Source organism: Pseudozyma hubeiensis (assembly GCF_000403515.1).
Source record: "Pseudozyma hubeiensis SY62 DNA, scaffold: PHS12, whole genome shotgun sequence".
NCBI classification, from domain to species: Eukaryota; Fungi; Basidiomycota; class Ustilaginomycetes; order Ustilaginales; family Ustilaginaceae; genus Pseudozyma; species Pseudozyma hubeiensis.
The window spans coordinates 198,753-214,363 of NW_012133794.1; the positions used below are offsets into that span (position 1 = coordinate 198,753).

At 57.0% G+C, this 15,611-nt stretch overlaps 6 protein-coding genes and 1 non-coding gene across 7 annotated transcripts; 4 read left to right on the plus strand and 3 right to left on the minus strand.

Moving 5' to 3' along the window:
* Positions 1 to 112: 112 nt before the first annotated feature.
* On the minus strand, positions 113 to 1,555 carry PHSY_000935 (hypothetical protein; the record flags this gene model as incomplete). Its single annotated transcript, XM_012331567.1, has 1 exon — positions 113 to 1,555. The coding sequence occupies one exon, from the start codon at positions 1,553 to 1,555 to the stop codon at positions 113 to 115; it is 1,443 nt and encodes a 480-aa protein (XP_012186957.1).
* Positions 1,556 to 1,622: 67 nt separating this feature from the next.
* PHSY_000936 (hypothetical protein) lies at positions 1,623 to 6,606 on the plus strand (the record flags this gene model as incomplete). Its single annotated transcript, XM_012331568.1, has 2 exons — positions 1,623 to 1,644; positions 2,777 to 6,606. The coding sequence occupies 2 exons, from the start codon at positions 1,623 to 1,625 to the stop codon at positions 6,604 to 6,606; spliced, it is 3,852 nt and encodes a 1,283-aa protein (XP_012186958.1).
* Positions 6,607 to 7,755: 1,149 nt separating this feature from the next.
* On the plus strand, positions 7,756 to 9,951 carry PHSY_000937 (hypothetical protein; the record flags this gene model as incomplete). Its single annotated transcript, XM_012331569.1, has 1 exon — positions 7,756 to 9,951. The coding sequence occupies one exon, from the start codon at positions 7,756 to 7,758 to the stop codon at positions 9,949 to 9,951; it is 2,196 nt and encodes a 731-aa protein (XP_012186959.1).
* Positions 9,952 to 10,110: 159 nt separating this feature from the next.
* PHSY_000938 (hypothetical protein) lies at positions 10,111 to 12,651 on the minus strand (the record flags this gene model as incomplete). The annotated part of the gene is made up of 1 exon (XM_012331570.1): positions 10,111 to 12,651. One exon carries the CDS (start codon positions 12,649 to 12,651, stop codon positions 10,111 to 10,113), a length of 2,541 nt encoding a protein of 846 aa, XP_012186960.1.
* A 455-nt stretch (positions 12,652 to 13,106) lies between these two features.
* On the plus strand, positions 13,107 to 13,796 carry PHSY_000939 (hypothetical protein; the record flags this gene model as incomplete). Its single annotated transcript, XM_012331571.1, has 1 exon — positions 13,107 to 13,796. One exon carries the CDS (start codon positions 13,107 to 13,109, stop codon positions 13,794 to 13,796), a length of 690 nt encoding a protein of 229 aa, XP_012186961.1.
* A 112-nt stretch (positions 13,797 to 13,908) lies between these two features.
* On the minus strand, positions 13,909 to 14,766 carry PHSY_000940 (hypothetical protein; the record flags this gene model as incomplete). Its single annotated transcript, XM_012331572.1, has 1 exon — positions 13,909 to 14,766. One exon carries the CDS (start codon positions 14,764 to 14,766, stop codon positions 13,909 to 13,911), a length of 858 nt encoding a protein of 285 aa, XP_012186962.1.
* A 207-nt stretch (positions 14,767 to 14,973) lies between these two features.
* Positions 14,974 to 15,090, plus strand: PHSY_007581. Its single transcript has one exon. It is a non-coding gene; the product is annotated as a tRNA-Trp (tRNA).
* The last annotated feature ends 521 nt before the right edge of the window (positions 15,091 to 15,611 follow it).

Genomic DNA, 15,611 nt, shown 5'->3' on the forward strand with positions numbered 1-15,611 from the left:
CCGCTCGCTCTCTATCGCATTACAGTGTCACCGTTCTGTCGTGCGCTTGCTACAGCAACTGCTTGACTGTCTGCGCAAAGTGAGTGCGGTCGTTGGCAGCGGAAGGGGTGAACTAGTCTTCATCTTCGAACGGATTGCTGACGTATTCCAGGTCATCCGAATCGTCATTTGGATCATTGGCGTCGTGCGAGCCCAACGCGATCGCTGCCGTGCCCGCACCCACAGCTGCGCCACCTGCAACACCAGCAGCAAGGGTCTTGCTCGCAGCGCCGGTGGGAGGAGTCTCCTTCGTCGGGCTGCGGTCCAGACGCGGGCTCGTGATACCTCGACCGCTGGCAGAGTCCATGAGCGCGATCGAGTCTTTCTGTTTATCCGCTCCGCCTACCTTGCTGCCGCCCGTGTTGTCGGTGATCGAGATTGGGGTCCGGCCAGCTTGATCCCATCCTGCGAACTCGGATGCATCCGTCGAACCTCCTCTGCTCGGAGATGCTCCCGCGCCGCTTCGGCCCGAGTTCTTGATACCCAGCCCGTAGCGGTCTGCCAAAGCACGTGCCTTGCCAGCTGCTAACGGATTCGAAGAACCGCCGCCTGCACCTCCGCCGCGAGAAATGATCTTGGCCAGCTCATTCTCCGACACGGGCGAAGGATCCTGGTCGTACTCGCTCGCGTGCGGTGAGCGTGGTGAGGCGAACTGTCGCGGCGACGTGGTGGAAGCCGTGGCCTGCTGTGTCTGCTCAGATGCTGCGGAGCCTCTGCCGGTGTTGTTCCTGAAGTTGTTGAAAGCTTGGCTGAAACCAGCGCCAGCGCCAGGCCCGGAACTCGCGGTACCAGGCTGACCTGCGCCGTCCTGAGGGTTGTTGAAGGCGGCGCTTGCTTTCTGTCGGAATGTTGAAAAGGTCGACGCCGCTCTCGCCAGTCCAGTCTCTGCCATGCGGTTGATCTCTTCCTGCCACTGCTTGGCTTCCTTGGCTCCAGGCATACCCGGAAAGACGCTGTCACCGTGCTCGTACGTCGGCGACACGCCCGGCGGCGGATGATTCGGCGGAGCGTAGGATGACCTAGCTCCAGAAGCGGGTGTTCCGGAAGTCGCGGGCCCACCCCGCCTGACTCTTGGCTGATACGTGAGAGCGTTCGGGTCGTAAGAGGGCCCAGACGGAGCGGACGGCGGGTCCCGTGCATCAGAACTGAGCAGACCGCTGAAGAAGGTTCCTGCTCCACCCCCACCTCGACCCGTACTGTACTGCTGCTGTTGTTGCGCCTGTTGCTGTTGACGCCGAGCCCAGTGTTCGTGCTGCCTTTGCTCTTCCTCCATTGCAATCGTCTGCGCCAAAAGAGCATCCGATTCCGTTCTTGAGTCCGTGACCGAAGGCTTAAAGTTTGGATCCGACATCTGCAAAAGTGCGTTGACAGCTGCGTCTTGATTCCCGCCTCGCGACGACAGGACAGCAGCGATCGTCTCGTTGTCCAAATCCGGGAACATGAGCTTGAGCTCGGTTACCGCGGGAGGAACGTCCGAAGTTGTTCGAGCAACGGCTGGCGTCGCTACAGGCGACATGGCTCGCGGAGAAGACGGCGACAGCGTCGCTGGCGAAAAGGCTCCCTGGGCAGCGGAGGTGTTGCCGATGGGTGACCGAGCATCGGCAGGTGATTGGGCCAAAGTATGAGAATTTCTCTCGAGGGTTTCCGCCGTCACCTCCGAAGCAGTCTCGCCATCGTTGAGCGCCTGATCGAGCGATTTGAGATCGATCTCTCCTTTCTGTACAGGCTCCGACATGATTACGGATCGGCCAGCCCGAATGTCGGATGTTTCGGAGTCGATGCGAGGAGGGACGGTACTGACTCAAGCTTTGAAGGAAGAGTTTCAAGGACCGTAGGAACGTTGCAGTGATGAAGAGTCTGGGCCAGGAACCAGAGCACGGAAGACGCAAGTGATGATCTGATTTGAGTGTGGCGTGGTAGGTGTTGGTGGTGGTGTCCTTTGCGTCGGCTGTGCTTGCCGAAGAGGGGAATGAGTTGGGCTACAACCCGCACCTGGCTCGTGCTGAAGGCTGAGTTCCGTACGCACCTTCGGTGTTCAAAAAGATTTGTTAGATTTGCGAGTTGGCTAGATACCGCGATTTCCAAGCGCAGATCGTGATTAGGCATCTCAAGTCGAGAATCCAGGGTCTGGCTTTGTTTCATTCGGCTCTCGGACTGAGCTCAACTTATCTCTTGGCTTTCATCTTGATCTTCGGATGTCGACTACTTCGAGCAAGCAATCGTCGCACCTGATCCGGCCCCAAGCCCACAACATGGCATGCTGACGAGTCCTGCTCAGCGTCAGCGATACTGCCCCTCAAGCTCGTGAGCGCAATCCGAGTGTGCAGTCGGAACATCCGGTTCTCGTCAACAAGCTGGCGGTAACAACGTAATCTCGCAGAGCCTACGCTAGGTCAAGGTTTCGCCTCTTACGTCCATCTCGAACTAGCGTGGGTATCGAGCTCAATTTGAAAGGCTATATGGCGTAGTCCGCTTCATCCGCCTCGATTCGGTCCACATCACCTCGGTCTCATCCGATACCTCATTCTTGGCACTCTGCAGTCTCGCATTTCCGACAAGTGCAGCTGCGTCCTCTTTCTCAGCTCCGTCGACTCCTTTCATCAGCTCGGTCTCTTCATAAGTAGTCGTCCTCTCGCGATATCCTCGACCATGCGATCAGGCCTATAAACGCTAAAGCATCCGCGAAGCACGGTCAGAGAAGTCCACGAACGGTATCCTGTCTGGTATCTACCTCCAGCTGTTGGTCGATATTGTCGTCTGTCTCCCATCACCGCTTCCACATTCATGGCTATTGCAATCATGTCCACTACAGATCCAGGCCGCAACAGCGAGTCAAGCATGGCAGCCAGCGACATCGCTGGTCCCTCGAACCTTCCTGCGACCAAACCCGCTAAGCGCAAGTCAGACAAAACCCGAGGATCGCCGTCCTCATCAGACGCAGCCGATGTGCACGGCGCCAAGCCGCTCGCAAGGGCTGTGCTTGTATGCAAGAGGTGTCGCTCCAAGAAGATCAAATGCGACCAGGCTTTCCCGGCGTGCGGATCCTGCGTCAAAGCTGGCGAGCCATGTGTCGGCATCGACTCGGCCACCGGTCGCGAGGTCAGTCGCAGCTACATTGTCGACCTTGAGCATCAGATCGCCGAACTTCGAGCACAGAACGTGGAGCTGGAGCGCCTCCTGGCCGAACAGCCTCCTGCGCGTCTCGCCGAAACTGCTTCATCGTCGCTCAAGCGACCCCTGCAGCACGTCAAGGCAGAATTTCCTCTCGACAGATCCGAATCAGCCGCCTCGCCCGACAGTCGGCCCGCAAAGCGTGCAGCTGCCTCTCCTCGCGGCGAGCAGGAGGAATCGACATCCGGTCAATTGCTGCCAGGCCTCATTCTTGGACCTGCCGGAGTCGAGGTAGCGGCGTCCACAGCGAACGAGAACCTGAAAATGAATGCACGGCCTTCGCTCGGCCGTCTTCACTCCCATGCCAGCGGCCTCTCCCCGGCGCGTCTCTTGTGCCAAGCCATTCAACATTCCGCGCAAGCTGGGCTCCGCATCCGCGATCCTGGCTCTGCCTCACGTACGAGAAAATTTGGCGCTCAGAGCCTCGGCGAAGATCTAAACAAACGAGCAAGATCCGTTTCGTCCCGAGACGCAGCGCTGCGAGGAGGTGAAGCGCGAGATGATCGCAACAACGCGGCCGCAAGAATGGAGGTCATGTCGCCTTCACCTCATAGTGGCACCGCCACGCCATCGGACGGAAAGAAAAATTCACCTTTCGACGATGGCGACCCCATGCAGTATGCTACCGCCACGGAAACAGCTGACATTACCGTTCCAGCTCCCGAGCAAGCCCTCAAACCGTCTCCGCTCCCTGCCCCCTTCCCGCCTCTGTCAATCGCAAGGAAGCTGATCGATGCATATTTCGAGCGCGTCAATCCGCAGCTGCCGATTCTTGACCGCGCCTCTTTCATGGTGCGCTTCGAGAGAGCGTGCAGCTTCGGTCTAGAAAGGGCAAAAGCCAAACTCTCGGCCGCAGATCGACAGAATCTGCGTGACAACGATGACGACAGAATCTCGATGGATATGCAGCCTGCAGACGGCCATCTTTTTCACCTCGTCTTTGCCATCGCAGCTGCCATGGGCTGGACGCGCTCGAATTGGAGCGCCGAGAATCACCACGAGGCGGCTATGCACTATCTTGATCCTCGGCGCTTGACTGGTACAGGCCAGGAAGGCAACGTCGGTGCGATCATGGGACGCGATGCGCTCGAACAGCTTCAATGTCTGCTTTTGACGGCTCTCTATTCGATCATGCGGCCCATGAAGCCAGGTGTCTGGTACTGCCTTGGTGTGGCTCTACGCCTCACCACCGGTATCGGCCTTTATTCCGAGACAACGGGCGTTCTTGAAGCTTCGAATCAAGCGCAGGATGCAAGTGAGACCCTCATCGAAAGGAAGCGTCGACTGTTTTGGTGCTCCTACGCTCTGGATCGTCAGGTCTGCGTTCACCTTGGTCGACCTTTTGGGATTGCCGACTCGGACATCAAGGTAAATTTGCCTTGGGTCGAAAACGAGACCGAAATGGTCTCTCTTCCGATGAGAGAAAGCGGGGGTCGCAGTGTGGACGAGGATGGCGACTCATCGACAGAGTTGGCACGCAGAGAAGCCGCTTCGACCTTGGCTGCTCTTCAGTCGAGCGTACACGAAGAGCAAGGCAATCTCGGACACGGTTTTACGATCACGCTGCCGAAACCCAAGGACGCGAGTCGTTGGGTGTCACTGTCTTTCTTCCGCATGCGTATCCTTCAATCCGAGATTCAGTCCATACTCTATCAGAACGCAGAGTTGCCTCGTCGATTCGACTCGTACGCTCACTGGAAGACCGACATCTTGCGCAGGCTGCACGCTTGGCGACGCTATGCACCCTCCTCAAAGGGTGACCTTGAGGCCAGCGGCTGCGGGTACAACCCCATCTTCCTCGAGCTCAACTACCAGCAAACTCTGCTCATGGTGTTTGGGCTCAGCCCTCGTTTCCCCAACGCTTCTCGCAAGGACTTGGCCAGCGTTGAAGAATGCAGTCGCAGCATCATCAACATGTACGCGACACTGTCGAAGGAGGGTCAGATGAATTACACCTGGATGACAGGCCACAATGTCTTTATCGCGTGCACTAGCTATCTCTACGCGGTGTGGCAGATCAGCGCCACGGACCCCGCCTCATTCCGTTCCAGCGTCACGCTCGGTTTCCGTAGTAAAGTGGATGAGATCCACCACTTTGCCGCCGCATGCGACAAGGTGCTGTCCTCACTTCAGTGGGCTACTGCAGAGAAGTGCCGCAAGTGCCTCCGCACTATGTTCTACGCCACGTCTGTGGTAGTCGAGAAGATCGACAGGATGTCTTCAGCTTTGTCAGGTAACCGTGGGCGATCAAAAGCGTCATCCGATCGACTTGGCATCGACGGTCAAATGGTTAAAGAGCAATCCAGCAGGAGCCCGGCCAACAAGGCGCCCCTTGACTCGAGGGAGGCGGATGCACAAAACGAACGAGCCGGCTCTCTTCTGTCCTCCAATCGGACAGGGGCGACGGTAGCAATCCCAGCGTCAACTCGGTCTCTGTACTCTCAAGAGCGGGACCGGCAACAACCGGCAAGCAATCGATCCCACGACCCTCCATCGACATCCCCTCAATCCGAGTCCATGGTGCAAGCTGCACGATGGAAACAGGGTCTTCAGCCGCGATCATCGCCTGGCTCGAGCGTGCTTTGGCCTACTGAGAATGAGACGCCGAATCAGCACAGTCTGATGGACTCGAACGGTCGCAGCATCGATCACCGCGCGAGGGTTACCTCGACACCGGCAGAAGCGTACGCCAGCGATGCTACAACTCCTAGTCGAGGACTCGACGTAGGTTCGGCTGCTCTCGATCCAGCGAGCAACGGCACCTCCTGGTATGCATTCAGCTCGGAGACCAGCCCGACAAGGCTGTTCCCAGACAGTCCTTCGAACTTTGACATTTCTTCGTTGATGGCCACTTCGGCGATGGAGCTCGATGCCCTCTTTCGCGAGGCAGGTCTATCTACAGGACCCTCAAGCGACCAACGCGGATGGCCTGACAATAACGCGACCTCTCATGGTCACGGCGCCTTTCAAACACCGCAGTATGGACATGACGGCAGTGCTCCCGATGAGTCTGCTTCGCAATGGATGCAAGGCGAGGCAGCGGCGAGCCTTTACGACCCTGTTCACCAGAGTGTCTCGTCTGGGGCCGAGTCCAAGGGGAAGTGGGCTTTGCCGTCCAACTCATACGCTAGCAGCGAGCACATAGGTCTAGCAGGTGCGTTGGCTGAGACCGAAGCTTTCGAGACTGACTGGGAGGCGCTTGGATTCGGTTACCGTATGAGCGAGCCGTTTCAATACAGTGGTCCGATGCACATGTTTGGAGATCAGCAGGGCCAGCAGCAGCAGCAACAGCGACGAGAAGGCTTGCACCAAGGTGGTGGCAATATTCAGCAAGCTGGTCGTGGGGCAGGCACGGAGTTCGACACACGATTTCTTGACTCGCACATGGGATTCTAGTTTTTTGATTGTACCGGCACGATCACTTCAAGCAACCAACACCAATCGTCATATCTTGATCGATGCAATCCATAGCTCGCTGAGGGCTTCAATCCGAGGCGAACTCACGGTCTGAATCCGCTTCAAACGAGCTGTGTGGTAAGTAGAGGGCACTTCTTAACTCGAGAGTAAAGACGCAATTAACGGTCACCAAACCATGCTTGTCGCACGTAAACTCGAGCCCCATTACATGGGATGACAGGTGGCGGGCTGCGATGAGGCGGCGAGTGCGTGTGTGTGCATGTATGAACAGCGAAGGAGTTGACAAGCGTTGATGGGCAGACGCTGGCTGTCTGGTGCGGCTCTACGAGATGACAAGCTGTGGAAATGTGGGCGACAGGTGGTCTGCACATGTGCATGAGGCCAACGAGCAAGCGTGGGAAAAGAGCACTGACCGCGGTTACAGGGGCACCTGCCCAGTGTGTGGTGGCCGGCTCCCCCGCAGCTTTACGAACGCGCTTTCGCGTCGACAAAAACTGAGACCAGAAAAAGTCAAAAAAGAACGCTTGTGTCTGAGTGTTGGTCGCCCGCCTCGGCACCAGCTCCGAACGCGCAGCCAGGCAGCGTTTTCTCAGTCGAAAAACAAGCTCGACAATGCGTCAGCGCCACTGCTGTTCGGGCCTTGCAGATCCTTTCGACGCTTGGCACGCAGCAAAAGTGAGCAACCGGCCAAAAGACTCTGCGAGCGGCTCTCCCGACGCAACGGTTATCCCTTGCTGTCACAGCGAAGCTAATTGAGCGTGTGCAACAGCGACGACATTGTTGGGACAGTCGAGTGCTCAGCCCTGATACTTGCACGCATTCTCCTCAGCTTCACCTTTGATCATTGCCAGTCATCATCTCACCTTCCTCATCATCTCTTCCTATCACTGGTCGTCCCGCCCTAGGCCGGCTTTGCTATCGCCATGGCCTGACTCTGCTCACCAATCCGTCAATCGTAGGCTTTGTTCAGCCCACACATTCGTTAGATCACCGACATTCTTTTGCATCGCCTCGCCTCATACACTGCCGCTGAATAGCAGCTTTTCTTAAATCATACCGACCGGAGCGGGCAGCCGTACTCTTCCTCCTCAAGTTGCTTCGCCGTCTTCTCTCCCAGCCTCTCTCACAATGCTGCTGGACTATTCAAAGTCGCGATATGTTGTGCTGGGCTTTCTCTTGGCTCTCGGATCGACGTGTGCGCTGGCCGCACCTCTCCAGGTGAGCCTCTCCAGCAACCCGACAACATGCCAATCAACGACGATCTCCTGGGATACGTCGGCAGGCACGGCACCTTGGACGGTCACAGTAGCACCGCTTGGTCACGTACCCATCTCAGTGACGCTGCCATCCAACTATATGCACGGGAAAACGTGGAGTTGGGACTGGGATGTTCCCGGCTACGCAACAGCCGTATCTTCGGTCATTGTCGCGGTCTCGGATAGCACGGGTGCCGTGTCAGGGACCTCTGCTTTGTCCAAGCTTACCAAGGCAGGCTCGTGTTCGGCGCCGCCAGAGCATCTCGATTTTGTCTGGTATCCGCCATCTTCTAGCCCGAGACAGTGCAATGACTGGCTCCTCACAGTACAAGAGGATCGCGGCAATCTCGGCCTCAAGATGCCAGTCGACCTTCTCATTCTACCCGAGAACGATTCGCCGACCCGTCTTCGCATCACCGACGCAAAGAAGAGCAGCGTTGACTGGACTGTCAACTATGCTCGTGGCACTAGCTTTGTCATTGCCGCTTTTGACGCCGGAACCTCGGGGACGGGTGGAGTCGGCGGCCAGACATACACCGTCGAGCACGGCAAGTCGACCTCGTGTATCGAGACCAGCCAGCGCGAGGCAGTAGCTGGTCTGCCAGCAGCCTCGAGTACAGCCGCTCCTCTGTCAGCAGCCACGCCTACGGCCGCCGCGTCTCGCATGGCCACTTCCCGTGTGGCCGCATCAGCGACCAGAACCAACGCCAAGACCTCGGCTACTGCAACTACTGCGGACAACGTAGCTGCCACTCAGAAAAAATCTAGTCCTTCTGGTGGCGTCATTGGTGCAGCTGTCGGCGGCGTTCTGGCGGCGCTTGCTGTTACTGGACTCGTCATCTTTTTCTACAGGAAGCAGCGCAGCAACAAGGGCCCGGACGAGTATGGCGTCTATCCGAGTACCGAAAAGCGTTCTTTCTTCGGTGGGCTTGGATCGGGTCGTTCCGCCAACCGCGATGGCTTCAGTGGTCGAGGTGCTGGAGACGGCGGCTTCGGCGCATCGACTGATCGACAAGGTGGCATTTCGCCCTTTGTTACGGGACGCGCCTCTCCGTGGCGATGGTCTTCCCGTCAGCCTGTCGGGCTCTCCGACCACCAGGACATGGCGCAGATTCAAGACGAGCGCAGAGCCATTGCCAACCGCATGAACAGTGAACCACGACCAATGGGGCACAGCAGCTCAGTCAGCTTGCACAGAAGTGGAGATTCGATCAATGCATCGGGAGGCGTTGGTCTCAACCTTGCTCCCAGCGTACACTCTGTGGTTCCAGACGATGCGCTCTTCCCGCCTCCCATCACTGTCAACAGGAACATGATGCCAAGCAACAGCGGCTCGATGGGCAACGTTGGAGCTGGTCTCGGTGCAGGCACTGCTGGGGCGATCGGCATGAAGCGACATTGGAATCGCGACCGTTCGGACTCGGACAGTTCGTATCGACATCAACACCAGCACGATCCATTCCAGAACCCCGCAAATGTCGTCCCCACACCCAAACAGGCACCTCTACAGTCAGCGCAACAACAACAACAACAACAACAACAACAGCAGCAGCAGCAGCAGCAGCAGCACCAATACCAGCCACGGCAACATCCAGCGTCACGCGATTCGATGGCGGCCATTGCTGGCCTTCCGCTCTCGCCGTCTTCCAACTACTCCCACGCCGGAGTCACCGCTTCACGCGATCTCACAGGCACTATACCCATGCAGTCGTCGTCTCAGTACGGCGTTGAACACCAAGACCTGTCGACGATGCGTATCGCACCGCCTGCACCCGTCACCACCTCCTTGTTCGATCCATACGCCCACGCATCGCGTCTCTACTCGGATCAGAAGATCGCTCATCTCAATGCCGCTCTCGCAAATGGGCAGAACGATCGAGCACTCGCTACAACTCCCACATCCGTCCAATCGCACAACAGCGCTCCCAGGTATGCTGACCCAAAGGAATCGGCTGCCAGGTTTAGGACGTTGGATGATCAATTGCGTAATGACAGGAAGAAGGTTGTTTCGAGCGTCTTTGCGCACGAGGACGATTCGGACGATGAAGGTGGATTGCCGTACATGTAGGAAGTGCCTAAGGGAATGATACCGCTGCACAACATCTTTTCGTCTTCTTGACCGTATATTTATCTCGCTCTTTCATTCAAATGACTCTGTCGCCGAGCTTTGATCAGCGCTTGAAGTGTGACCGTCGTGTGTACGTCCAAACTCAAGCTTTAATTGACGCTACACCGAGACGGTGTAATCCGTCAGCCCGAGCAAGCTACTGGAGCGGTCCAAAACGTTACCCTCTGAATCGGTGATTTTGACCAGCCCCTTTTCCTTCGCTTGCTGAAGATAGTCGGTGAAACCGGTGGAGCCGAGTGACTGGTAAAAGGCGCCGATACCGGCAGGTCCGGGGTTCCTTTTGGCGACCTCGCTCGAAAGCTTGGTTTTTGTCGCACTCGGTGCGCCCTCGCCAGTCAAAGAGACGATGCTGTCAATGAGTGGGCGGAAGCGGATCGCGTCCTCGGCGGGCACGGGTCCGGAAGCCGTGGCACCTTCGGACGACGAAGAGCGTTGCAAAGACGCAAGCACTTGGCTGGTTTCTTTGCGTAGCGCTTCCAAGTCTTTCGGCTGCCGTTGCTCTTCTGAGGCGCTGGTGTCTAGCTTCTTGTCCCTGCCAAATGAGAACAAGTTGGGCTTAAACCGAGGCTGATTGTGAGTCTCTACTTCATCCGAATCCTCCTGTTCGCCGTCAGTGACGTTGGTCTTGGACCCAGGTCGGACGAGTCTAGGATGAAGACGAATGTGTCGAACACCAGGTTTGAATCCTGGTTCCGTGGTCACAATTTTTGCTGCTACAGCAGCGTCCAGATGCTCTTGGAAGTCTTCGGCCTTCTGCGCCTTCAAACCGGGTACGACGACCGAAGAGCGCTGAGTGCCGATGATGGAATGGCAAAAGTAATCGGTCGAATAGTTGCGACCCTCTGCCATTTGCTCGAGGAGCAATGTGGCGAGAGGCGAGAAAACGAGCGGAATTTCGTGTCCGTTGACGATGGTGCGTCGTTTCTGAGAGCTGTTTGCTGTCAACGGCGACTCATTCTTGGATGTGCTTTTGCCAAAATCCAGAAGAATGCGCTTGACGGCCGACATCCTCTTGTCGACCGATGGTGAGGGAGTGGTGGCGGTATCTGCGATACGTCCGGAGTACGGAGTGATATGGTTCGTGCTCGAACTGAAGAACTTGGGATGCAGTTCGACCACAAGAACACCTTCTTGATCGGTCGGAGCAGATCGTGCGACGCCGGCCTTTTCAGCGGCGGCTATGTATTCTCTCCAGCCCTGCGCGCCGGCGAGTGCATAAGCATCCACTCCGCCCTGCCGAGCGGACAAAGCGAGATGTGCGCCGACAGAGGAGCAAAGCGGTTTTGGATTGCCGATGGATCTCTGCTGATTGCAAATGTCGATGAGAGGCTGGAATGGTTTGAGCTTTGCCTGGTCGCCGGGGGTAAAGCTAGCGTTGGCGCTATAGGAGGTTGGCTTTTGGCGGTTCGGTGTAGCGCCATGGGAGGATGACGAGTTGCTCGGTATCATAGGAATTGACGACGCAGCAGCCTTGGCGCTGTCCTTGAGGGCGACCCACTCGAGTCCGGTCTGACCTGGCTGTCCAGAAGATCCGAGGGTCACGATGCCTGCTGCCTCAGCAACAGCAGCGTACTCGGCCCATTTGGCCGCGCCTGCACGAACAAAGATGCCGCGATCCAGCGAGACCAAGCGCGCCGCTACCATGGACCGCAAAGGCTTCGGATTGCCTTCTTTCCTGATTTGCTCGAGCAACTTGATGAGAGGGTCAAAGAGCTGCAGCGTACGATTCGACGGGCGACGATCCTGGTGCTTAAGAGCGCCAGGTGGTTTGCCGGCTGACAGTTGACCGTTGGCTGCGGAAGACGGGTGATTGCCCGAACTGCTGGGCTGGAGCTGTTTCGAGGGTGTGTGTGGGCCGTTGCTGGCATAGCTGCTGTACGGTTTACCGTCCTTGTTTGCCTGTACCCCGAGCACATCCTGACGCCAAGACATGACCACGTTGGCGGACGCCTCGAGAATAGGCACTGCACCGATGGGTGGTGTCACGAGGACGACATTGTATCCTCTATTGCGGAGGATGCCAAGTGGGTAGGCGAAATCACGGTCGCCAGAGATCAGAACGACGGTGGCAGGAGCGGGCTGGTCGATGGCATAGGCGAGCAGATCGGTGATCATCATTTTGTCGGCGACGTCCTTCCTGCCGCTCTTGGGAGTGTCGATAAGGCTGACGCCACAGCCTTGAAGCTCGCTCCTGAGCTGCACTTGCGCAGCGTTGGGCGCCTGCGTCTCGGATGATAGCTCGAGGTAAGCCTTGAAGCTGACGATGGGGCCTACCTCGAGGTTCTGGATTGCGCTACGGACGGCAAGTGCGACGGAACGGCCGGACGAGCCGGTTGGCGGGGCGCAATTGTCCACATCCCAAAAGATGGCAATTGGCTCGACATCGTCCTTGAATCGGCTCTGCTTTGCCTTGCCGCTGGAGGTGGAGGGAGGTGAAGACTCGCGCTGCCTTTGATCTCGATCTGACGAGGTTTCGTCCTTGCTCTTTGATAGGAGTCGTGGGAAGAACCGCGTCGCAATGAGGAGCGAGCCTGTTCCGAGACCAGCAAGCACGAGCCAGCGCGTGCTGGGCTGCTGGAGGATGTGTGCTAATGTGCCAAGGGAAGCCGAGGCAGCTGCATCTTGACGATGGGAGGCCATGGGTCGGCCTTGATTTCGCCGAGGACACCTGGGATGTCAATGCTGGAACTAGAATGCGAAAACGACTGGAGTGGCAGACGACGATCGAGACGAGGGAACGTGAAGTTGGAAACGAGTGTGTTGTTGTGGACGGCAGGGATGGTGTAAGAGTTGTGGAAGGTGTGGGTGGAGGAAAGGCTAGAGTGGCGAAGAGAAACGACCAAGTGCTGGTGTTGGTCTGAGCTCAGTTTGTGCAGGTGACACGCGCCGCTGACCTGAAAACGCATCCTTCTTCTTTCGGATCTTCCTCCACTTGTTCACAAATCAGGGTCCAGTTGGATCTGAGCGCGCGAACTCTCCGAGAAGAAGCCTTTCTGGTGAAACGAGAGAGTCGGAACATATGCGAAAAGGACACGCCAACCTGTGACCACCTTCTTAGTCCACTCGATCCACTCGGCAGACAAGCGTGCCACAGAATGTCGAAGCTTTATCACTTCCCGCAGACAAGCGAGGAGCTCATTCGGCACTACAAGCTCGAGCCTCATCCCGAGGGCGGCTACTATGCCGTCACCCACGTGATGAAGGAGACAATCAAGTCTCCTTTTGCTTCGGACCTCGAAGAGCGCAGCATCTCCAGCTGTATCTACTACCTGCTTTGTCACAAGACGCCCGGATGTCCCGACAAGCCTTCACGATCCGTCAGCTCCGACGAGGCGGATGCTTTCAAGACGTGGAACAGCGACATTGGCGTTTTGCATCTCAACAAATCTTCCACGATGCATGTCCACCATGCTGGGCGAGCCAAATATACACTCATTTCTGCAAAAGCACCGCTAGGCGAAGGACTCCAGGACAGCAACGGCGATCCGCTCACCAAGACGGTCGTGATGGGTGATGACATCGCCAACGGAGAAGTCCGGCAGTTGTTGGTGGAAGGGGGCTGGTGGAAAGTCAGTGAGATCCCTGAGCAAGACAGGAAAGCCATTGAGGACGGCACCGCCGACGGCACGAGAGTGGGCGCTCTCATCTCGGAGGTGGTCACGCCAGGCTTTCACTGGAACGATCACACATACCTCAACCAATCTAGGCTGCGAGAGCTCTTTGCCGGAACTACGCGCTCGGACGAACTGTACGAGGGGTTCAAAAAGTATGTAAAGGAGCAATGATGAATGCGAATGATGATGATGACCATGACCTTAGAGTACATTGATGAAAGATGCTGTAAAAGGTACAGTATGATACGGAAGGGGGCAGAACGAGCTGTTTCCACAGCCCGGCTCACTTATTGGTGCCAAAGTCTCGCACCGGAAACAGCCTGTCAAAGTTGCTGCGATCCATGAACCAGGGATCCTTGGGATCCAGTTGAGCTTTGGCCGACGTTTCCGTCTGCGTGAGAGCATGACCACCTGCAACGGGTGACCAGTCGGTCTCTCCTCGCAGACTCAGCTTGAAGCGCGACCAGTATTGCGTGTACAGATTCTTGGCCTTGGTTTCGAACAGCGGTGTCGGTGCAGCTTCGAGCTGGTATCCGAAAGTAACGTCTTCCCCTAGCAGAATCGACGAGGGCACCTTTTGCCGCGTGCCCGACTTGGCCGATGCTACTCGTCTTCCCCTGCCCTGTGCAAACTGTTCAATCTCGACAGCTGATGTCCGATCTCGTCGGTAGAGAGCATCGAGCGGGTGGAAGCGTTCGCAAAGGTCCTGATCGTTGAGCGGTGCGCTCCTCTTGGATCGCATCGATGGAGGCAGGAACGCACGAAACGGCCGCGCTGCTGTTCGAATGCCAATCTGTGACAAGGCTGGATACAGGGTCACTCGCGTCGCAAGCCTCGATGGCGTCCAGAAGAAGAAGAGTCCGAGTCCGCCGCCCGTCACGGCCACAGCCGTACCCGCTGCGTATCGAAGCATTGGCGGTGCCAGCTTGGTCTTTTCAGGATCGCGCGTGAATATGGGCCAGCTGAGGTGCTGCGTGAGCAGGAAGCCCTGATAGCATCCTGCTCCGGTGAAGACGGTGCCGATAAAGTAGTAGAGCGCCCTCTTCATGCCAGGCGGTCCGCGGTACAGCACTCGGGGCGCCGCCGATGCTGCCACCGATGCCGCCGCCGGCGCTGCTTTCGACGCTGTTGCTGCGCTCATACTGTGAAAAGCACCTCCCCGATGCACTGCGTCGTTACGTCGTTGCCCTTGATGTATACGTGTGTGTCGCAGTTCTCATCACCCTCTGGAGCTTACCAGATCTTCTCACCGCTTTCACTTTTTTTTGCACGTGATGTTCCGACTCCCGCATCAAAATCATACAGAATAACTATATATACGCAACATATCCATTCGCTCCAAACCCACGGCCCTATAGCTCAGTGGTAGAGCGTCGGCTTCCAGCTATAAAATTGGCGAAAATGTTAGATTTGGACCCAATCTTGAGCGTTCCGAAGGTCTTCCGTTCGATCCGGGATGGGGTCACACGAGAGTTTGAAACTTTTTTTTGGCCTTAATTTTGGGCTCTCTTAGGGTACAAACACCGAGCTATGTGTGGTGGATCTGGACGTCACTTCGCGGTGGGAGTTGCAGGCACGGACTCGTGAAAGACGTTCAAGGGAGCCGGCACTGAATTCGGAACAACTGGTTCAGCAAGTCGCCGGGTCACATCCGCAGGCTCATCGTGCAGCTGGGATCGTTGTCCGAGATTTGGTTGTTTGGATGGTAGCGAGCTCTGGCACGGATGGCATCGCCATTGCAAGTACGATGATGACATTACGACGAGCATTCACCGCACTGAACACGCTAAGATGCTCGCCTAGGTTTGTTGTTGTCCCATGAATGGATGACGAGCGTCATCGAAAGCAATATGGGTACACCGCCATTCGTTGACGACACCCCAAATCTTTGACGATTGACGATAAGAGCAAGAGCGGGTTCGGGAGCGAGAAGGTCGGACCGCGGGCTCTTTCTATGCTCGGTTGGGTGGGTGGGTGGGTGTGCGT